The sequence below is a fragment of the Seriola aureovittata genome, chromosome 9 (genome assembly GCF_021018895.1).
Source record: "Seriola aureovittata isolate HTS-2021-v1 ecotype China chromosome 9, ASM2101889v1, whole genome shotgun sequence".
NCBI classification, from domain to species: domain Eukaryota; kingdom Metazoa; phylum Chordata; class Actinopteri; order Carangiformes; family Carangidae; genus Seriola; species Seriola aureovittata.
In genome coordinates this window covers 18,576,308-18,600,188 of record NC_079372.1, presented here as the reverse complement: position 1 = coordinate 18,600,188, position 23,881 = coordinate 18,576,308, and the positions used below count along the sequence as shown (strand labels likewise).

Sequence of the window (23,881 nt, the reverse complement as noted above, 5' to 3'; positions counted from 1 at the left end):
CGCAAGATGTCAAACTTTTTTTTTATTTTAACACCCGAAGTTTAACTGACCCAATGCAAACTCAACAGAACGAGATTCAAAATCATTAGGATTTAATAAAGCAAAACAACCTCGGTGATAAAAAATACAGCTGACTGGAATATCACAAACTCCTGTGCAATGTAAAATCAATTCAATACAACAGCCCTGTAATAAACACTACCTCTGAGTAAGGTCATATTTTACCTTTACCTTACTTACCTTTACCTCATATGATGGTTTCTCGGCTCGTTTCCTGTCCTCTCTGTGCTGTGGTGGGTGAAGGGCTCCCTCTAGCTGCATAGGTGAGACAGTTTTTTCTTTATGGCAGTAAAAATCTCAGTCAATCATTTTGATAATTGTAAGATAATGTGTATTCCCTCAAATATAATTTTGGTTGGAAAATGAATCAAACGACTCTACGACCGTAAAGAAACACAAAGAAAACGACAACAAAGACGTAAAAACAACCACAAAGAGACACAAAACCACCACGAACAGACGGTGTGCGGGTCTCGCTCCTCCATCAGAGGTGTGTGGAGGTGCTTTTACATGTCGGCACCCAGCAGCTGTCCAGCTGTCCATGCCTGTAAGATATTTGGAGTTACAATTTGTTTATTAAACTGAATTAAAAACTACACAACTGTCTGTTACTGCGAAGAACCAGGTCTTTAAATGTGAGTTTAAACAGTTTTACTCATTAATTAATTGCAAATGGTTAAATGGTACGACGGTGGGAGTATTAGAGCCACATTGAGGAGGAAGAAAATGAAATTATGAGAATAAAGTCGTAACTTTGAGAATAAAATCATGATATTGCAGAAAAAGTGGTAATTTTAGGTTATATGTTGGTTCAGAGGGGAAATATCAGCTTTAAAATGAGGAACATGGAGCATCCTGTGAAGTTCTTTTTCTTTCTCAATGTCGCCCTAATACTCCGTCGTAAAATGGTATAATATACGTTTGATGTTTTATCCTCTTTCATATAACAGAACGACATGCTAATGAGTCAAATCAAAATAGTTAATTTTTTATTTTTGTCAAAGAAAAAGTGATACAAAAGGGCATATTGGAGCCCATTAATAATTCACAAGTACAAACCTGTATTTTTTTAACCCAGAATGTAGCAACAGATAATAAAATTTGTAAAAAAAAAAAAAAAAAAAGGAAAAAAAGTGATTGATTGTTAAATTGCTGGATAAGCCACAGTTTCCCTTAAAAGCACTTTGAACAGCGACTAAATCAGGAGTCATTAGAGTCAATTCGCTTTTGTTCTGTTAAAGCAAATGTCATAGCTTCTGTCGGCGGACTGAGCTTATAAACCTTTGTGTCCCAACGGTGACTTAAACACACGGAAAAAACACCTTTTTATAGAGATATGATAGTGTTACATCATTTGGATCAAATCTTATATTTCATGATGAATTCAATCGAGCTCCGACCCATTATTTCAAAAATATCATCGTCTCCTTCTGCAGTTTTAACTGAAGGAGATTCGATTTCAAACAAAAAGGTGCAAATGTTGTTACCTTTGAACTTTTTCCGAAACAAAACTGCATTCTTTCACCATGACCGCACAGAGTAATTAATCCTCATTTTGACAATTGTTAACAATTCATAATTTACGCCAAACAAGGCACTGCATCCGTCCTGCAGAGAACCAAAACATCACACAACTTTCACAAAAGGCTGGCGACATGAACTGCTCACTTTCGGTCGATCATTTCAGCCGCTGGTGGAAGCTGAAGACCGAGACAGAAAAAAAAAAAAAAAAAGATACCATAAGATACATTCCAGGAAGCCTCGCATTTCAGTGGCTTATAAAGATGCTGTCAGTTTGAAAAAAAAACTTGTCAGATGCTGATAAAATTATACGCTGGATTTTTAAGGTTTCCAAACGTAACAAACGAAAAGAAAAGATGGCTGCGGTTGCAAGGTTTTTCACACATTCACATGAGGCACCCAAGGGCTACACTACAATACATGTACAACCTTAGAACAGCAATGTTGCCTGCAACTGCGATGTCTAATAATCTACACTGAAGTGACTGACCGCGCCGCGACCTGGCAGGGTCTGAAGAATTAACTTACACATTAAGTCACATTAAGTCAAAAATGACAAATATACTCTATTTGTGAATTTCCCTTGAAAAATATTTGTTGGCATCATTTGGCCAATGCGAAGGTTGCACATGCACAAAAGGTAAGATAGGAAAATATATATTCTCCATAAGGGCAAAACAAAAACAAACAAACAAAACAAAAGAAAAAAACATGGCAAAATGTAAATGTGCTACTAATGAGAAGCTAATTTACAAAACAAAATTCTTCTTTTCACCAGTGAAGGACAATTAAACAAAGCATGACTTAAAATAAAAGTATGGGTATAAAGTCCCTTCCTGCAAGAAAATGAATAAAAAAATTTTGTACCATTTTTTCTATTAAAACTTTTTTTTCCTTTTTAAATAAATATGAAATTCAACAAACAACTTGTATTTTTTTTTTTTCCCCCCACACACATGCACCCGCGCGCACACACACACACACACACACACACACACACACACACACACACACACACACACACACACACACACACACACACACACTAAAACCCTACACTTCAGGAATGGAAAAACATGTTAGCTTACATAACTTAGAACAAGAGAAAAAAAAAAGTTTGATGCAGACATTTCTAACAACAACAATGACGACGACGACACACAACACGTAGCAGGACAGTTTTCCATCTCACACTGAGCACATGATGAGAAAACATCTGTTATTGCTGCTTAATTCAATTGAAAAAAATCAATGTGGTTTCAACAGAAACACAAACAAGATGTGTAGTAGCATGTGGACACGAAGCCTGACGCCGACTACAGTGGAAAAACAAGCAGGAATTAATCCTTATTGGGCTGAGACTAAGATGTGCGTCCCTTTACTTGGTAAAGGTCATAGATTTAAGGCTTGAACATTAACTTCCTGAACTGATCTGATGTGCATATAGCTGAAGTGAGAGCCCATCACTTCCACTTAACTTCCTCCTGAAGCAATCACTGTTCTACACTGATTAGATTGATAAAAGTAAAGATGCAGCTGTGCTTTAATTTGCCCGTGAATGATAAATAAACCATAGAGAGAATGCTTTCAGAAAACATGCGATGAAGAGTGAACGGCTTGTGAGGATCTACTGAAGTTTTCTCACCTGAACCCCCGGCTGAAAAAACAAACAAACAAACAAACAAACCAAAAAAAAAAGAACCTCATGCACCACCTTCCAGCGCTTTCTAAAACTGTAAGAATCTATTGTCAACCTACACGTCACCTGTGAAACACATCTAAAACAGTCACTCTCATGTTGCATCAAAAACGTCGATTTCAGATTTTGCTCTGCTCCGAACACCTGAGACTATGGCTAAACGCCTAGCTAACTAATAGAGAACAACATATTCAGTATTAGTTTTCACCCGCTAGCATAACTGCAGCAGTCTATCATCACCTGGTTTCCTACACACCAACTTTAATTTGCTTATTTTTCCTTCCAAACTCCGGACAGCTAAAGGACAAATGTGGAAACATGACAATGTGAAGAGAAATAAATCAAATATTAAAAAACGCCATGGTAACCCTTTTACCTAACTTGAAGAAAGTTGAGGGTTCATCTTAGTTCTTAGTTTGTGTTCACCCCCCCTGAAAAAAAGGCTGAAAACAGACCATCAGCCGTTCATTACAAACTGTGGGAGGCTGAGGAACATGTGCAAATCTAGTCTGGACCTGGGACGTTAGGAGGATCCAGCTTTTCAGGATTCCAGTTTTAGACACAAATTAATTGTGAGGGAGAAGACTTTGACTTTAGTTTCAAGCTTATATTGACCATTATTGTGAAAAAGAAAAAAGAAAAAGAGTGTGAAACTACACCACAGCTCCAAGACGCTTTCAGAAAGCCCGGCAAATGGATCTGTACTAATATTAATCCTGGTTTCATTAGAGCAGCACCAGCCTGAAGCTGTGTGATGCAAACCGTTTCCCCCCCTCAGACTGAGCCATTTACGGAGCCGAGCCTTATGCATGCAAACTAATCAGTGTTAAGGAAACCAGCCCAATGAGTCCATACTCCACACACACACACAAACACCTGCACAATCCACTTGGATAAAACATCATCAATAACAACAGGAACCTCACTTAGTACAAAATATCAAAATAACATTCATATAAATAATTTAAATAGCTAGGCTAAAGCTAAAGTCTTGGTCTAAAATGTTTAATTGGCCAAAGAAGAAGTGCTAATAATGTGCTGTATAATCTGGGGGAAATTTTAAGATTTTGTACTTGGGGCATTTCACAGGCAATTTATCCGCCAATAATTTTCCTCCATCCCCAAATTTAAGGTTACATTAAGCCTGTGTGTTTTTTTTGTTTTGTTTTTTTTCTTAACAAACATTTTGTCCATAAAATGTTGATTTCCAGGCCTCATTTAGTCCTAAATTTGATCATTTTCCCATGTTCCTCCTCCTCCTCCTCCACCTCCTCTTCTTTTCGTCTAACTGTCGCCCAAAACTTGCGACAGGTCGCCGAAGTCACAGTCGAACAGTTCGCTGATGCCTTCGTGGTCCTCCAGTCCAAAGTGGTAGTCGTGACTGTGGGGGGGGGACAGGTTGATGAAACCGTCCAATGGGAGATGGAGGCCTTCTCCGTTCAGGAAGTCCGAGGAGGAGAGGGGTGAGAGGTCAAAGTCTGGCATGTCCCCGAGGCCGGAGAAGGGATCGCCTCCCAGGAGCGATTCTGTCGCAGAAGGTAAAAGGTAAAAAACACTGGTCTGTGCTGGGATTTGATAGGTAGACTAATGATCTACTAATAATTGATCGACTGACTCTCCTTATTAACCGTCTTCATTTTGTACATATCACACCTGTAACAGATTTCTTTCATAGAGGCCTTTTTCACAGCGGACACTTTGACATGTCACAGCAGGAAAAAGCAGAAATGTTGCTAGAAGGATTTATGGTGTCTGCATTCCAGGTGTTCCAGGTGTGTCAGTTCCAGGATCCATGCAATATATTACAGTTATACAGTTTATGCTCACTCACCTGGGCACTTAAATGGAACAAAACCCCCAAACTATTTTTAACAATATTAGTAATACCTGCAGTGTTGAAATGTCTGAGGTGAAGAAGCCCTATTATATTAAAGTTTGAAGGGGGGGAAAACATTCAAGAAAAAAATAGTAAGTGATGTTTTAAAAACACCCTCCATTCATCCTCATGGCGCTCTGAGCAGCGCTACATCTTCAGGGCAGATTGGAGGCTACAGTGACTCGCTATCGGAAAGTGACAAGACGGGCCAGGGCTAGCTGGTTAGCGTTCTAACTTCAGAGGAAGAAAAGACGTGATAGAGACAAGCGTTAACATCCGTGTTGCTTTCCACCTTTGGACACAGCTGTACACAGCAGTTGGTTTGGTTTTGAAGTTTGACACTGGACTTGTAAAGTTTCTTTTAGACTGGTAAGTAAACAACTGTTAATGCTAACGCTAACTCTGTAGCAACAGCAAAACATACAAATAGCTCCTTCGCTGCTGTTTGCTGTCCTCTACTTGTATCCAGCTGCGGTTGGATGTGCACACTATCCACAATTTTTGCTTTTAATATGATAAAATGTTACCGTATGACACGGGGCACATTGTTACCGAAGACAGTACGAAAGAGAAGAGATGTATTATCTTTGTTCTAATATGTATCCACTGTAACTGACATGAAGCTGACACTTTTTAATTAGATGTGTAATCATTAAACGACACTCACCTGTGTAACCACCTAACACCAGTGATGAGGGCTCTTGCTGGGAGGCTGCCGTCACTGTTGACGAGGTCGACGCTGGGGATGATAAACCCACCTCCAGGGGGGTCGTGGAGGTTTTGGCTTGCGATTGGTCCGTGGGTTGTGTGGGAGGCGGGACCAGGGAGGGGTCAGCAGCGGCGGGTTTCGAGGGACTGCTGCCCGTCATGGGGCTGCAGACGCCGGAGCTGTCTTCTGGACAGAGGAAGACATCGATTGGACCCCGCGTGCTCCTCAGCGACACCTGGTAACCCTGAGAGATGCAGACAAACAGACATGAAAAACTCACGGCCTCAAAATAAAGACACAAGTATCATTCAAATTTATCTTTAAGGCCTGTACCTCGCTGGGTTCTGAAACTTGCATCTGGGTCTCTGGCGGAGCTCTGATCACCATCACCAGCTGGTCCGGGGAATCAAATGACTTCCTCAGGTCCTGGCAGCGCACATAACCCAACGTGGCGATCAGAACAATTAAGGAACACAACACAGCAACAAGTGGTCTCATACTAAGACCGGCGGAGTCCATGGCTGCAACACCACCCTGAACAAAGCTTTGCTGTTGATGGCATTGGAAAAATTAACTAAATCACAACGTTTGAGGAGGAATGTGAAGAACAAGCTGGAACAGATGCCGCAGCACAATGTCACCGACATGACACCCTGCTCTGCTAGCACCTGGCTGATTACTGTACACTACTACTATGACATCTACATGTTCTGTTTGACAGTTATATCATATTTATCCAGCTTTTATTGTTTTACTTTAGTTTCATTTTTAGAGGGCACTAACTATCCTTTCCAGCTCCTATTCCTTCAGATTTGTCTTGAACTTCCGTGGACTGGACCAGAGACATCTGGGTCACATAATACTGTATGGAAAAAAAAAAAAAATACTCAGCTGCGGGGGTGGGGGGTGGTAGTGTGGCTCAGGGAGCAGTGATGAGGTGGGTTAATAAGTGCGCGGCTGTATCTGGGTGACTAATTACTCTCTTCTTCTTCATATGCAGAAGTGTGCTGGGGCTCGCGGGTGAAGACACAGCGGTGCACCATCGAAATGGCTCAGTTTGAACAAGCGTGACTCGTGTGTGGAGCAGAGTGCGCTGCAGACACAACCGGAGCGCACGTCGACCTGTGTTGATCTGCGCTATTTAATTGTGTATTCAGAATAAAGAGCTGGGACAGCAACAAACAAACAGACAGGGGTGAAAACATACCCTAGGTGGTGGAAGCAATTAGGCTTCACTGCTGCTGCTAGAATCACTTTCCATTCACACCCGTCTGACGAGTCTAAGCTAGCGTCCGTGTCAGTTAGGACACCTGATCGTGGCCAAAAGGATATTTCTTGTTCTGCGGGTCCTCTGTGACAAGTCGGAGCTGCAGGTTGCATTTGGAAATGAGCTCGTCCAGCTGCTCCTCAGCCTCTGTGAGGTCACACACCTCCCTCTGCAACTCCTTGTGGCGGGAAACCAATGCTGCATCAATTCGATTACCACTGCAGGGGAAGACAGCACAGAAAAACAGATGAGTGGTTTATGGACTATAAAACACACAACAGCCACAGTACTTCCTGCTTATTTTCTGTCATTCATGTCTTCAGATTTTTACATTTGTGCCTATTATCTTGTCTCACACACAAATTTCATGTTGTCAAATTTTTTACTCACAGCCACTGGATATTGTTCTTGGACTTCTTGGAGATGAGCTGGATTCCCTCCAGGACGTTGGTTATGTCGTAGATGCGTCTCTTCTGGACGTCCAGGACCTGCGAGGCCCAGTTCAGATCCACCACGCCGTCAGCTGACTGGGACAACAGGCTGAGGAAGCGTTTGGTGGTCAGGTTCAACGACGTGTCATACCGTGACTTCTCTGTGGTGGTTCTAGGAACTGGAAAAGGAAAGGAAAGGGTTAGAAATTCTGTTTATAACCACGTTTTCTTTTCTTGTTATACTACACCCTTATTGGCCGACAGCAAAAATGGAGGTCAATGCATCAAAAAAATTTTTCCCAGGTTTTGAATTAAATGAGACACGTGGTGTTGTCATGAAAGCCACTGATGGCAAAAAGGGGAGAGTTTGGTGGATGAACAGGGGTAAAGGATTATGACTGTACATCACATTTAAATGAAACATTAAGTTTTAACTGGCTAGTTAATATTCTTTATCATACTTTACATCTAATTAAAAACAAATGTCAGTCATTTGCAGATTTTCATATTTCCAGGATATTCAGTTCTATCAAATTAAACATTTACATCAGAGGAGGTGCCCGTCATTTTACTTTTGTTAACGTCATTATAGCACAAATTACATGTGATCTTACAGCTTATTGCTTATAACTTTGATTAAACATGTTATCTATGTCAGCCATCCGAAGCATAATGAACATATCACCTCAGAACGGAGGTATTTCCTCAGATACATGTCCGAGTTTCTGAGAAACAAGCTTCAGTTAGACATTATGAGCCATGATTTGTTTCTGGTACATATTTCATTCTCCTCCTTTTTTTTTTTTTTTTTTTTATGAACAATGGTAATGGTAAATGGCCAGAAGGCAAATGCTGAAATCTTTCACAAATGCCCTTTCAGTATAAAACATCAAGTCTTTGGCAATTTGAGAGGCAATAAATATAAAATTCAAAAAACACTTGAACGCCAGATGAATAATATATAAAAAGCTGAACGGCTTCTCCTCAAATTCACACCATTCACAGCAGCTTCTCGGTTTCACTACCACTGTGACTTAAGAGAGAATTTCGGATGAGCCGTGTCACTTTTTAAGTAGTTTCGGTGTTGTACTAAAAAAGTTCAGTTCCAGTCCTATTCTGTGTGAAACTTCCCCAACAACCAATTCTCTCATGTTCTTCTTTTTAAAATAATATCTACTTTATTCCACACACTGTTCAGAATGCTGATTTTTATGCTGAGGAAGTGCAACAGAAATACAATTAAGGCGTTGTCTGATGTGTGTCAGTGATCAGTCCTACAGAACACAGGCGCTTCTATTTCCACAAATATGTCCATTAATGTTAACTCTAAGAAATGCATGTGTCAGATGTCAATAGCTGATCCTGTCCGCCGTTTAAATCTGCAATGATCAGTTGATTGAAAGAAAATAAACTGCCTCCTTTGACTGTTTTCTAATGTTCTATACCATCAATTGATTATTTGATCATGAAAATAATCGGTAGGTACATTACCACTTTTTACACTTAAAGTTCTTGTTTCCCTTTAAGGCATGAAGTAAAGCATGACTCCAATAATCAACCATTCAAATCTCATACTTTATGTTTTGAGCTTGTGAACCACAATGATTGGTGAATGTTAATGGTAGGGAGGAAACAACATAATTCAAATCACAAATAATAATAACCATTGTCTCCCTTGATCTTTTCTGACTCGAACAGACCACAAAGTTATATTATTTCTACTAGTTGTGGGTTGTGGTGAAGTAAGAGTATGGATGACAGGATGGATGGATTGAGCGCTCACTCACATCTGATGTGGAGCTTCTGAATGTCTGTAACAATGAAAGACAAATCAGCTGAGAGTGTGCTGAGTGTGTGTGTGAGTGTGTGTGTGCGTGTGCGTGTATACCTCTGGGAGGGGCAGGTGTGGAGGGTGGTGCTTGGCCCACGGACGGTCGAGTGGTGCTGACATACTGATGGTCACTATCCAGGTCCAACTTTCTCTTCACCTGAACAAATACAAATGTTTGAAGAAAAAAAAAATACTTTGTCAAAACCTACCATTATTATAAACTACATGTTATTACAATTATGTACTAATTCTGTATTGAGAAGAGAAAAGTAAAGTGAACATGACTGGAAAAGAAATGCCCTGGTGAATGGAAAGCAAAACTAAATGTCTTAAAGCAACAGGTGGAGGGATTTGTACAGTTATGTTATGCAGGCAGATGCACGTTTATGTAAATATTTCAAAGCGTTACGCTGACAGACAACTCCTCAGCCGACCGCTTCCCATCTCGCTCTTTCACTTTCTCTTACATCTGTCCCTGTCCCTCCTTCCCACACCACATCCCTCCCTCCTCACCGGAGGTCTTCCCAGAGCCGGTCGTCTCTTGTCCTGGATGCCCACGTCAGCGGGGCCCTGGGGTGTGGCAAACAGCAGGATTTCCCCTGTGCTGGTGGGGGCCACGGCAGGGTGGAGTCCCTCATTGCTGGGGCTGGTGATGATCACTATCTGATGGTCCTCGCCCAGGTCAATGCTGCCAGAGTTCAGCAGAGTCTCAAAGTCGGCCAACAGATCCTCCGATGTCTGCCCTGTTATCAGAGTTTCTGACATTGCAGTGTGTCACTGAGTACCCCTTCACTGGACTTGAGGGGGGCTGAGGGATCACAAACTAAGACGTTGTGGTTACACAGAGGCTCAGCACCTACTTGCATTTGCTGTACTCAGTGAATTTAAGGAACAATGTTGAAACCTCCTGAAAGTTTTCCTGCAGGTGTTCCCAAACATCTCTATAAAATGCTTCTCTTTCTCTATTGTCTGCCTTATTGTTTATAAAGAAGCTACTACACACATGCCCTGACTAACAATATAACTTTAAGTGACAACTATCGCAGGCGACGTGCTAAATCAATTTTACGCTTATGGTGAAACAGCAAGACAGGGTGTTCTGCCTAACAGGAAATTTGGTAAATAAAATAATATTGCTAAATGCATTACCAACTCTGCGCCTCGAGGCTCGGAAGCTGATATGTTATCAAAGAAAGAGTCATGCATTGGCCGTGGCAGTAATAAAAACTGGAGGTTAGCGAGCTAGCAAGGGAGCAAGCTAATCTTTTGTTTTCATCTCTCCTGTCAGTACAGTACAGCCGCGAGGCCTGGCCACACTGCCCTCAACACAGCTACCGACCCTGCTAACGAGCTAGCTTCTGTCCTGACAACACAGACTGACACAAGTTCACAAACAACCCGGAGCAGCCACTAAACTAGCTCTTTACGTCTATAAAACTGTATTATTTCTCCTCACGCCTGAGACGGGGCTTAGTTAAAAGGCTATTAAAACTTTATAGCAGCTTTCCAGAAGTAAGCTATCGAAATAAAATACCTACTAAGCAAAAGGCATCATCGTATCTCAAAAGCATCTTTGACAGTACACGTATGAGAGCGACACTATTTCAGCAGATAATACATAGAAATCGTTACATATGAAATTATATGGCAGATTAGCATGCTAGCTAAGTTATTAGCCGCAGTTCTTCAACCCCCTCGTTTTGTTGGGGCACGCAGGAAGCAGTCCGACAAAACTGGAAATAAAAGGAATAAAGCGGTGAAATACACACGCATCCTTTACAACAGGAGCCGCCGGTCCTTCGGTTGTTCGCACCGGGAGCGGTCCATACGTGAAAGCGCCGTCGCGACCTCGTTATCGGCTGTTATTGTTGTTATTGTCCCAGCTGATCTACATCTAAACAAGGCTTGGACGGTTTTCGCGCGAAATCTTTTTTGCCGCGAAACGGGCACGTGCACCGATCCGACGCTTGCTATTGGTCAAAAAGCTGCTCTTTCCGCAGGGCGGGATTGACGCTCTCTGATTGGTGTAGAAGGGTGTCTGTCCGTTTACCGAGCGCAGATTCGTCGATCCAAAGGTGCGTTCATGTTCCACGGAAGAAAAAAAACTTACTCGCATCACTTTCATTTTCTTATATTATTACAAATTAACAGATGATTGATTGCACTTGCTCTTGCACAAGTTGTTCATAATTTAAACTGCAATGCCTGACATTGCTGTACTCAGTTGTCAGGTGCTATGTTTAGTCTATTTGTCTTTTTACTTGGGGAAAATGTTCATTGGAGAAACGAAAACCTCATCTGCCAGCCTTTGAGCCTTTAGACAAGCAATCTGTACTTCCAGCCGGTATATATTTATATACCCTCGTCAGTGTAGTGTGGACATTAATTATTCAAATGTTTTGCCTCTAACTTCTGAGTTTGAGGGTTTCCATCGTGTTTTCCGATCAGTTGAGTGAAGCGTACCTCAACAGGCAGACCCTGCCAATCGAGCGCCTATCGCGCAGCTGGAGAGCTACAAGATGGCGCAGGCAATATTTGAAGTGCTTGAAGGTAGGAATATTTTGTTAATAACCACGTTACTACAGCAAGAATAAAACGTGAATGTTATTTTAAACAACGTCAACATACCGGGCCCATTTCGATGTACGCAAAACTCAGTATAAAACTATGCAATGCGTATACTCTTGATATAACAATCAAAACATCCCCTGGAAGGCAGAGTGTCTAGGACTGTAAACAAACAAACAGATTGATTATTGCTTAGACCTTATGAGCAGCAAGTGACTGTAAATTGGTCTCATCTATTGGAGTCAGGCAGCAAAAATGATGTGGGCCTCCAGCTGCTATTCACACTGCATGTTAAATCTTTGCAGCAGGCCATCTTGATCAAATCCCACTGTAATATCCCTATACAATACCTGTAAAGATTAATAGTGTGTCTGAGTTAATTAATTTAAAGCGACCGTATACTTTGTGTATTGTAATCTCCTGAGGTATTAATCCTTATTATTAATAGATGTGTGTACATTCTTCCACATTGTATAATATGGTAACTATAAGTGGAGCTGCAGTGGCTGGTAGATTACCCTATATAAAGCTGCTAGTCTTGACTTAAGGCACATAATATTATTTCTTTTCACTGAGGATTTAGCAGTTAATGCATGGATCAGTCAGTGTCCTTCAACAAGATACGGTTTCTCTATCATTTTCAGGGCCAATCAATGTTCTTCCCCTTCACCTTATTCGCCCAGACCCCTTTAGAGACATAAAAACTACATTCATATTTGAAGTTTTCAGTGAACAACGTGCTCAGAGTGCAGTTGAGCTTGTTACTTATTACGCTGTTTCTCCACCCTCCTCTTCTTCTTCTTCTTCTTCCTCTTCAGGGATGGACAACCAGACAGTGTTGGCGGTCCAGTCTCTGCTGGATGGCCAAGGCGGAGTTCCTGACCCAAACAACCAGAACGTCTCTGGCACACCCACTATCCAGTCTATGGGTTTGTACAACAAATACAGTACATGGTGACAGTACGACTTTGTTCCTGCTTTTGTCTTTGATTGTGCAGCCAGGGATGCGTTTGCTGCTCATGACAAGTTGCCTGATTTCCTTCTTTTTATTCACATGCGAAATACATTAATCTTATCAAAGTGAATATATTTTGTGTGAACATGCTGGAGGTTCTGACTGCAGTGTGCAGCAGTGTAGGTGTGTTATTCCTTTCTCTCAAACCTCCTCGTTTGTCCTTCCTGCAGACGACGAGGACGTCTTCCTGTGTGGGAAGTGTAAAAAACAGTTTAACTCTTTGCCAGCCTTCATGACACACAAGAGGGAGCAGTGCCAGTCTAGCGCCCCCTCCCTGTCCACAGTGTCCTTGGCCTCCACCAACGTCTACACGCCCGTCCCGTCAATCAGCTCCGGACCACAGACTCCTGCCAACAGACAGGTGAGGATAGAGAATTTAATGCTCCATCAGATAATAAAGAAACAATTTCTTTCAGGTCAGGTCATACAGTTTGTTGTTACACTAGCAGTATATAAACCAGTAATAAAAGAGACTAGACATTTATTTTGAGGATTTTAAATATAGGTTTTAATAATATATAGAGAACAAAGAAAGTGACCAAATCACTGGTACAGGAAACAAAGAGAGGACAAAAAATAAACATTAAAACAATAAAAAAAAACTGAATAAATACATGTCATTTTATATTTGAATTTGTGTTAAATATGACAACAGTGACAGAATGACTGTAAATAAGTATGATTAATAATGATGATTACAGTATTTAGCAAAGTATTAAGGATTATAAGTTTTTGACGCAATCGTGCACTTCTTTTCGCCTGGAGTGGATCGTTTCTGGATCAAATAACAAACACCAACTTAGGTTTCATGTTTGTGTTTTACTCTGCACTTCTACACCAGGTGTCCACCTACATCACAGTCCCTCCCTCCCCTCTGACACACACTCTGGTCCAAGGCAACGTGCTGGTCAGTGACGACGTTCTCATGTCGGCCATCTCAGCCTTCACCTCCATCGACCAGCCCATGGCCGCCATGCAGACGCCCATTCAGGTAAACCAGCAGGGGGAAGCATTACACCATAACCCGAGATAAAAATGACCAAAACTGTGAGATGATTCATTAAGAGCTAAACTGGGACAACTGGAAATGTCCATTAGGAGCTTTAATTAAAGAATGAAATAATCATGAAATCATACAGCAATTATCAAATGTATTTGTTTTTCATTGCAGAGTAACCTGAGCATGCACACAGCCGGCGTATCTTACCTTCAGCACCATCACCACCACCACCATCATCATCATCACCATCAACAGCAACAGACTCAGTCGTCCCACCCCCTGCCCTCCAGCCAAACACCGGCCCACCCCCTGCCAGCCGGCCAGCCTTCCCAGCAGCCGCTCTCTTCTCAAGTCCCAGCGAGCCACAGCAACTCAGTGGTCCAGGTGTACAGCGCCATGCCCCATATGGCTGGGGTTGGTGGTGGTGGTGGTGGTGGTGGTGGTGCAGAGATCCACACGCTGGGTCTGCAGCCCTTCCATCCTGTACAAGTGAGAAAAGTTTGCTGTTTGTTTACAATCGCAGTATTAAATATGTTATGCATCATTTAATTCCAAAGCTGTTGGCAGTATAAGACAAAGCACTGAGCCTATGTGTGTGTTTGTGTTTGTGTTTGTGTGTGTGTGTGTGTGTGTGTGTGTGTGTGTGTGTGTGTGTGTGTGTGTGTGTCTGTCCCTCAGGTGCCCAGTCAGTGTGTGGAGAGCCAGTCATTCACCACCCCTCCTGTCTACAGCCCCGGGAAGCAGGGCACCAAAACAAAGACCTGCAGCATCACCACCAACCTGACGGAGCTGGGCGATTTCGAAAAGGTCATCATTCCCAAACGTCCGAGGAGCAACAAGAAGAGCCCCGACGGAGCAACAGGTCTGTGAGGAAAAAGGTTAAAGGGCATTGAAGCTATTCACAGGTGATATTCTGTGCTGTCGCCTAAACTTATATTTGACCCATTTTAATATCAAATGACGAAACCATCATGAAGGAAAATTCTCAGACACAACACATCCAATGTGTATAATGTATTCCTGCGTATTTCTGTCAGATCCATTCAAAATCAACAAATATTGATCAGTTTTAAAATGTTGACATAATGATTTACCACTGATTTGTACGATGATGACTTTAGGATTAATATTCATTCTCTAAATTTCGCTCCGCAGCCGAGCAGCTGAAAGGAAAAGGTCCGAAGCTGAAGTGTAATTTCTGCGACAAAATCTTCGCGAAAAACTTTGATCTCCAGCAGCACATCCGAAGGCGAGTTACCGACCGGCACCGAAAACTGTACACAACTACAAAATGGATGCTTGTGAAAGAAAGTGACTCGGTTTTGACTCACAACCATTTTCCTTTCACAGCCACACGGGGGAGAAACCCTTTCAGTGTATCGTCTGTGGAAGAGCCTTTGCCCAAAAGTCCAACGTGAAGAAACACATGCAGACGCACAAGGTTCACACGACCAGCTGCAGTTTCTTTCACCTAATGTTGCATTTCTGGACATGTATTCATTGAATAAACTGCCATATCCAGTTTTCTCTAGAACATAATTTAAAATGTATCAGAAAGCACTTCCATGTTAAACCTGAACATGAAGGCAACCAACACAGGCACAACAACTGATTTTTTTAATTTTCAAGGTATGGCCTATGGGTGTGGCCAGCACAGTGTCAAGATTACCAGTCACAGTGAAGGTAGTGCCAGTGTCGTCCAATGAGGAGGAGGGAGGCGGGGAGCAGCAGCAGCAGCAAGGTGAACAGGAGGAGGAGGGGTCTCAGCAGCAGACCAGTCAAACACAAGCAGAGGAAGCAGCAGCTCAAACAGGTAAAATCTGTAAAATGACACTGATGACATTATGACGACAAGTTAATAAACCAGTTACATCATCAACACGTCGTTCATAATTTATCTAGTTTAAGGTTGCTACTAATTCAGGACTGAGAAAAGCTGGTCCCACTTGTAAAAGTATGAATGCTCACTGATCCAGCATCAGATTTATGGCTCTGTATGTCATCACAGTAAGTGCAATCCTTGATTACAGAAGCCGCGGGGGATTTGGAGGAGAGTGCGACTGAGGCTCGGGCTGATCAGGAGGGAAGCCAAGCTGGGGAGAACGCTTTGCAGAACGGGCATCCTCAGGCACAGATGCAGTTGCCGTCCAACCAGAGCCAACAGTGCCAAGCTCCGACCAAACAGATCGTCGTGATCGACAGCTCCTACCAGTGCCAGTTCTGCGCCAACAAGTTCAAGACCTACTTCCAGCTCAAGTCGCACCTGACCCAGCACAAAGGGGAGCAGGTGAGCACATGCATACCAAAGCCCTCAGAGTCTCCCAGCAGTACAGACTCACATGAGACCAACAGAGCACAGCGATAGAGAAGTTCTGGCAAAATTAAAATTGAGTATGATGCTCTCTGTCATAAATTACCTTTCTTATGCACATGTCAGGTATCTGTAAGTTCCTATTCATTCTCATAAATACATGATAGGGTACGCATTAGAAAATGGTGGGCAGTAAGGTAAATTATACATTACTTGGTAACTGGGAGTTGAATAAATGGGATAAAAACTGGATCAGTGAACTGGACTACATGTCTGCTCCCCTACAGGTTTACAAGTGTGTGCTGAAGTCCTGCTCCCAGACTTTCCAGAAGCTGGATCAGTTTCTGGAGCACATCAGGACGCACCAGGAGCAGCTGACCTACCGCTGCCACCTCTGCAGCAAGGTGTTCCCCTCGCTGTTCGAACTGGGCGTCCACCAGTACTCCCACTGCTTCTGCCCGCAGCAGAACACACGCAAGGAAACCACCGTCTACAGGTCAGCTCAGCCGCTCATTACATATTAATTATGACAGAACACAGGAAAAATAGTCCCTAATAAATTCACTATTTAATCCTGTTTGAGGAGCAGTTGATAAAAATCAGTGTCCAGCTGTTTTAACCTTTTTAAAAATGAAACTTTATATTTTTTAGCCACTTATAAAGATTATATCTTCAAACACTGGTTGTTTTAAATGTGCTTTATAAATAGACTTGATTTGATTCTTACTTGTCTGGTATGATGATGTTACTGTGGTCAGTTGGTTCAGAACATCTTTCTTACTCCTGATAAAAAAATTAAAACACTTTTCTTTTTCTTTTCCAGGTGTGTGAAGTGTCAGAGCAGATATTCTACCCATGAGGCTCTGGAACAACATCTACTCACTGCCTCACACAACTTCCCCTGTCCACACTGCCAAAAGGTGCAGCACACACACTCACGTGAACAAACACAGACTATACACCTTTTTCAAATTTATAAATCTGTCTTCATGTAAAGACCCAGCAGTGTCTGATCCAATCTCTCTCTCTCTGACCATCAGGTTTTCCCGTGTGAAAGGTACTTCAGACGCCACCTCCCCACTCATGGCACCGGAGGGAGGTTCAAGTGTCAGATCTGTAAGAAGGCCTTCAAGACAGAGCACTACCTCAAACTCCACACACGCATTCATTCAGGTCTGGACGACTTTTCTGAAAACACTTATTTTACAGGAAAACTTTTAGCCACTAGAGAACTGTGCTTTTTATTAGTTCTGTTGCTAGAGTCAGGGGCAGATGTATTGATGTTGTTGCAGTCACAACGCTGGAGATGAGATGATGATGTCTGCACACACTGTGACCACATTGACTTAGACTAATAACCCAGTTCTGTTCCGTTACACCAGAAAAAGGAAATGCTTAATAGTACCATAATAATACCTGAGGAAACTCCGCGGCTACTAATTAATGATTAATGCGAAGTTAATGATGAATCTCTAATGCTTTGGAAGGCTGTGCAATTGCAAGAATTTTGCCAAAGCAAACGCTTGAGTTAAAAATATATAATGATAATATATAATAATATTCCTTGTTTTAGTTAAAAGTCTAGCAACACAGTTTTGTCCTGTAATCTAACTAATGATTCAAATTAAGTTTGATGCCAATTCCATTCCCAGGTGAAAAGCCATACAAATGCTCCCTCTGTGAGGCGACGTTCAACAGGAAGGACAAAGTGAAGCGACATATGCTCATCCACGAACCTTTCAAGAAATACAAGTGTCCCTTCAGGTGAGGCTCCTCAGTGGATATCATTTCTTCCTGTTGCCTCTCACCTGTGCTTCTATGCCACCTTTTCTTTTGACTCTTTCCTTTCGGACCGTCTTGTGAGTTTTTCCATTTAATTTTATGCTGACGTTTGTGTGTTTTCTCATCAGGACTCATGTTGGCTGCACCAAAGAATTCAACCGACCAGACAAACTCAAAGCTCACATCCTGTCTCATTCTGGTGAGTAATTAATGCCAATAATATTAATATTTTATATTAGCATCGCTGAAACTTCCTCTCGCACGTGATTTGTCTCTTAAATGGCTCATCTGTTAGAATAACTAAAAACTGAGTGAACAGCTCGACCAGATTAGATGTTAATAGTGATCCAGATGTGGAATAATTGCTGTTTTTCTGGACATACCCAAGGCTTGACTGCAAATCCTAATGGCATGTTTGTAAGACCAAGAGATACAACTGATGGGAATAACATCTCAAAGCCAGTTTCTACCTCCGCAGCAGCTCAACATCCAAGAATTGTTTGTTCATTCTGCAGTTGCATACAGCACATGCGCTGAAACTTGTAGCAAAAAATGATTCTTATAAACTTGTCTCTCCCCCAGGTATAAAACCCTACAAGTGTCTATTTTGTCAGAAGGCGTTCAGCCGCAGAGCTCACATGCTCGAGCATCAGCAGTCCCACACAGATAACTACCGCTTCAGATGCTCCACCTGCAACAAGGGATTCACCCGGCAGAGCTATTACAGAGACCACAAGTGTCCTGCAGCGGGGAACGGGACAGGAAGTGACGGAGGGGCCGGAGAGGCGGACGGAGACGAGGTGGCAGGATTGCCGATGGCGGAGGAGAAAGATGGAGAGGATGACGGGAGGAGAAGCAGGTTCACGAGAGAAGCAAAAAGGCCGGGGACAGGAGGAGACGACGGAGAGGAGGACGAAAGGTCAAAGGGCAGCCACGAGCAGGTGGAAAGACATGAGGAGGAGGAGGAGGAGGGAGAGCGGAGGAGGATTGATGAGGGCTGTCAGGCTGCGATGTCTATCATCACCATCGAAGGACAGACAGAAAGAGAAGAAGAGGAGGAAGAGGAGGAGGAGGAGGAGGAGGAAGAAGATGACGGGGTGGAACATGGCGGCGAAGCGCTGGAGCAGATTCAGAGCAATGACCGAAACTGTTTGCAGCAGCCATGTTTGTAGTTTTAAACATCACCTTTGCGGGAGCGTTTCCTGGACGTGGACCAATTATCCATCATTTAAAAAAAAACAATCAGAGTCTGGGGAATGATTTCATTATTTGTTTTAAATTAAAACGCTATTTAAAATCATATGCACGCATTTTACTTCTTTTCCTGTAAATGAAGATGATTTTTGGGATATGTTACCTGGTAGATCTGTGTTGCCAAGATAACCAGTAAACCATTTCCATGTTCTGAAGTACAGATTTTGTGCAACTTAAAGGACCAGTGTGTCGAGTTTAGGAGGGATCTATTGGCAGAAATTAAATATAATATTCAGAACTAGGTTTTCATTGGTGTATAATCACCTGAAACTAAGAGTTGTTGTGTTTTCGTTAGCTTAGAATGAGCCCATTCATTTCTACGGAGGGAGCGGGTTTGCTTCCACGGAGCCCCCACCATGTTGCACTGCCATGTTTTCTACAGTAGCCCAGAAGGGACAAAACAAACACTGGCTCTATAGGGGTCCTTTCACATTTTTACATTACCTTAAGGCCACTGTAGGTTCAATTGGTTGCAATCTGCAACCTCACCACTAGATGTCACTAAATCCTACACACTGCTCCTTCAAACCACAGAGGTCAAAACAACAACTTTATGTAGCAAAAAGTGAATTATTATTATCATTAAGTTTACTCGTGTCTCAAAGGTTATTTGAACAGAATGGTAATGGCTTTAATGGGGCAGAAATAAGTGACTGCAGATTGCCTTGAAAAGCTTCACTGTGTAACTGGTGCTAGATGTCCTGAACGGTCCATCTCATCTTGTAACACCACTTTGTTCCTCAAGAGGCGATAGTGAGTCACTGTAGTGCGATAAACTTATTATATAACTTACTAACAGAATTTGAGGTACAGGTGAAACTGATGATCTCTCTCCAGGGCTCCTCACCCTGTGATGACCTTAGTTTTCTTAACCGATGCCCATCCATCCACTGTACCACAGCACATGATGTGAGCTGCAGGAATAAAAGAAAGCACAAATTACAAATTAATTCTTACATACAGTAACAGCATTGTGCCCAATGGAAACTATTTACAACATTTTTACCAGGGAAACAGTCAATGCCCAGTTTTTGCACTGCGTTCATTTTAACTTTCTATCTTGGTGTTGAAGAGTTTGTAAGACCTTTTTAAGGCCATCGTGAATGCAATTTAAGAATGTAATTAAAAGAAAAGAAACAGAACAGTGCAGTAAAAGTCTTTGTCATCTTTGAATATATAGACTTTTTAGGCTGTAGCCAATGTCCACGACCTCCTCAGCATTAAATAGCAGACAGACACTGTCAGTGCAGTTGGTGAACATAGTGGAGCATTAAGAAGCTAAAGAGACAGATTTCCCTCAGAAGCTGGTGGAGACCAAACACAGAGCTAAAAGAGAGGGAACACTGGACTGAGATCATCATGAGACATCAGGTGACAAACACCACTCCAAATGCAACAAATAAAATATAATGATAATAAATAATTTCAATTAAAAGTTATAAATCCTCCTGTCTTCTCTTCATCTCTTCCCTCCACTCCTCCAGAGTCACAGTGTGACACACCTGCAATGTGAGTGAGGTCAGTGTCAATCCTTCTGGGTTGTCCACACTTGCTGCAGATGTTTCCCTTACACAGACAAACATGTTCTTCTCTGTATGTAAATGTCATTTAAATTTTTTCTTTTAATTTAATTACTTTAACATTTTACATTTAATATATTGCTTAACATACTTTACACTGCATGAAAGTCGGTTTCATTTCTGGAACTTTTGATGCCCCAATGCTTCGCCCAAGGTTTTATCACTCTGTTTTGTCCCGACAGACATTGCACCACTCTACACAGCCCTTTTTGTTTCATTTTTATTATTATTATTATTTTACATATTTATTTCATCAGGGCTAATACATTAATATTTACATTCTTCATATTGTGGGATGCAACCAGTGTACCCTCACAGTAACAGGAAGAAGTCAAGTGTGGATTTTTGGAAGAGATTTCTGAAGGATCTTCTTGATGGCACCGTGGAGCCCCGACAGAAAGATTCTGTTTCCTTCCTTGGTGAAGTGCACGCCATCTTGCAGAAACAGACTGTTGTCATGAAACCTCAGGCGGGGATGTTCAATAACTTGACCGCCAGTCTTCCTCATCAGTGTGTTGACGGTCTTCCTGTCCTTGTTGGTCTTCCCCGGCTTTCCGTTTCTCCACACAGCTCAGCTATGTTAGCCTGCTAGGCTAACATAGCTGAGCTGGGTGCTCACAACATTAGTAGGTTATGGAGGATTTGGAGGTGTGTGCACGTGCGTGTGTGTTAGCACATTGTGTGAGCAGCAGCCTCATGTTTTCTGTTTTTTGCTTTGGTATCGAGGAATTTCATTGGTATTGGCAACGACCACCAAAATTCTGGTCTCGTGACCTCCCTAATTTCCAGTCAAGCGCAGTTTCTTTCAGTTTTCCTCTTTATTCTGCCTTCACAACACCACACACAGATCCCACACTGCAATCACCACTGACCACAGATCTAACTCTTTTATTGCTTTTCTCTTAGTTGCAAATAAAAAATACTGTTTAAATTACCTAAAATGCTGTGTGGTCTCCCGCTTTGTCTAGCTCACATGTAACATACATTTATACATTTAGAATACATTTTTGTGCAGGACAGAGACTGTGGATTTAGTTTGTTACACTGGAATTACATTAGGAAGGGATCTCTCCAGGTAATGAAGTTGCTAATGGATGGAAAATGCTCAATATCATGTAGCCCGGGCCGTATCATGGGAATTTAGAAAAAATTATGAAATGCATGAGGTGGTTTTCCTATTGGACAAAGTAATATTTTGCTAATTTGAAATGGAAACACTTGTTCTGCAGTTTAGTGGAGCCGTATCATGCCCCATGGAGCCAGTTCTAACTGATAGGCAGTCTGCTGGAAATGCGTTTAATTGGAATGATATTGCAACAGGAGAAAACTCAGCTTTATCTGCATAACATCAGTCAATGGAAACATAGACCATTTGCAATTGTGTTTTCCTACAAAATCGCTTCTATTTTTTACAAAACTGCAATGGAAACCAGGCTAGTGATTAACTTCCTCAATAACAGCTTTAATTCTGTACAGCCTCAGTAAGAGGTCCAGTCAGGTGAAGAAGTCAAACTTGCTGTGATCCAACGACATGAACCGGTGACGTTCTGGTTCAGACTGGTCAACAGCACCGAGGTCAGCTGTATCTCAGCTTTCTACAGCTCTAATAACGGTGGTGAACTCTGTGAGGGCTTTCAAAGTGAAAATTTGAAAGAAACCGTGATTCTCATTTCAGCTTCACTTTATTTTCTATTTCGGTTGAAATGCTGTTTCTCTTATTTTTTTCTCCTAATATTCAGTAGGAGAAATAGGTGAGACACGACGACGATACCCTGCTGAGCTCGATTCAGTGTTTTTAATGGCTCCTTTTATTCTCCTTTGTAAATCAAACTGAGCGACGCTAGAGCTGCTATGGAGCAACATGTGGCTACATGGGAAAGTGGTCACAGGCTTTTGGACACCACTGTATATAAACTAACCCTATACTGAGAGGTGTTCCTAATATTTTGTCCACACCATTTATAGGAATTATATTTGACTTAATATTAGGAACACTTCTCAGTATATTCCAGTACACTTAAACATAACAATTACAGCCTCCTCAATGACCATTAAAATAAACCAACACTTCTCAAACAGATTCAGTAAATACTGAACATTATATATAAATGTTTCTGCATTTTCAGTCAAATTTCACCCTCTGACACTTTTACTGTTGCGTGTGATCAGTTTCTACTGAAGTATTAAATCACAGTAATTGATATCCTAAATATCTGAGACTACGTACTGGGAGCAACCCAAGTTCAGCGATATATAAAAACTGATAATACATTGTAGAACCTAATTGTGTTATATTATTTGAGAATTATTTCAAAAACGTTCATAGCATCACCTCTATTAATGATAATTACAGTAAATGACATGTTTACTGTTTATGTCAAAGAATGATTCACAATTGTAAACAGAAGATGACACCTACATAACAGTTCTCTCCAGACAAGTCTGTGAGAATTTAAGATTCTCTTAAAAACTTTATTATTATTGTATTTATTGGTAAAAAGAATACTTACTTCATGATAACACTAACAAGGCAAAATAACTGAGCCTGTTAGCAGCAGTCCTGCTTCACAGTGAAGTTAGCACCACTTCCCTCACTCATATACAGACACAGAAATAAATAATTGTGAAAAGCAGAAATTAAAAAAGTAGAAATGTAGCTTCATTCATGCATCCACTTCAGATTTTATGTTGTTTTACATATTTCTATATTTATTTGAGTATTTACATATTGATGTCATTTTATTCCTCCAAAATTATGAATATTATGTTATATTTATACTATTATAATCAATGCTTCAAAATCTTATTCCATATTTCATACATTTTCATAAAGCTTTAGGTGACACCGAGTCTTTGTATGAGGCTTTGGATCTATAACATTAAACAGTCATTTATTCTGTATCACATTCGGAAATTTTAAATGCTTAATTACAATTGATTTTGTACAATACACAAAATGATCCAAGACACAAACACG

At 41.5% G+C, this 23,881-nt stretch overlaps 2 protein-coding genes across 2 annotated transcripts; one reads left to right on the top strand and one right to left on the bottom strand.

Moving 5' to 3' along the window:
- Positions 1 to 1,040: 1,040 nt before the first annotated feature.
- e2f1 (E2F transcription factor 1) lies at positions 1,041 to 11,287 on the bottom strand. The gene is made up of 7 exons (XM_056386170.1): positions 9,908 to 11,287; positions 9,452 to 9,551; positions 7,523 to 7,742; positions 7,198 to 7,350; positions 6,199 to 6,313; positions 5,824 to 6,109; positions 1,041 to 4,806 (listed from the first exon to the last, which is right to left on the bottom strand). Exons 1-7 carry the CDS (start codon positions 10,157 to 10,159, stop codon positions 4,565 to 4,567), a joined length of 1,368 nt encoding a protein of 455 aa, XP_056242145.1. The 5' UTR covers positions 10,160 to 11,287; the 3' UTR covers positions 1,041 to 4,564.
- A 603-nt stretch (positions 11,288 to 11,890) lies between these two features.
- On the top strand, positions 11,891 to 20,471 carry znf341 (zinc finger protein 341). The gene is made up of 16 exons (XM_056386129.1): positions 11,891 to 11,944; positions 12,781 to 12,891; positions 13,148 to 13,338; positions 13,819 to 13,968; positions 14,149 to 14,466; positions 14,656 to 14,839; positions 15,133 to 15,226; positions 15,328 to 15,418; positions 15,607 to 15,790; positions 16,008 to 16,264; positions 16,576 to 16,784; positions 17,112 to 17,208; positions 17,329 to 17,461; positions 17,941 to 18,052; positions 18,199 to 18,269; positions 18,653 to 20,471. The coding sequence occupies exons 1-16, from the start codon at positions 11,914 to 11,916 to the stop codon at positions 19,240 to 19,242; spliced, it is 2,823 nt and encodes a 940-aa protein (XP_056242104.1). The 5' UTR covers positions 11,891 to 11,913; the 3' UTR covers positions 19,243 to 20,471.
- Positions 20,472 to 23,881: the final 3,410 nt, after the last annotated feature.

Excerpts from the sequence above, each read along its gene's own strand:
- e2f1 (XM_056386170.1), bottom strand. The coding sequence starts at position 10,159 with ATGTCAGAAACTCTGATAACAGGGCAGACATCGGAGGATCTGTTGGCC. Across the intron at positions 7,743-9,451 it reads CACACCTGCCCCTCCCAGAG|TTCCTAGAACCACCACAGAG; the intron begins GTATACACGCAC and ends TTCCTTTTCCAG. Across the intron at positions 6,314-7,197 it reads GAGGACCCGCAGAACAAGAA|GTTGGGTTATGTGCGCTGCC; the intron begins ATATCCTTTTGG and ends TCTGATCGCCAC.
- znf341 (XM_056386129.1), top strand. The coding sequence starts at position 11,914 with ATGGCGCAGGCAATATTTGAAGTGCTTGAAG. Across the intron at positions 14,840-15,132 it reads GAGCCCCGACGGAGCAACAG|CCGAGCAGCTGAAAGGAAAA; the intron begins GTCTGTGAGGAA and ends TTCGCTCCGCAG. Across the intron at positions 17,209-17,328 it reads CCTGTCCACACTGCCAAAAG|GTTTTCCCGTGTGAAAGGTA; the intron begins GTGCAGCACACA and ends TCTGACCATCAG.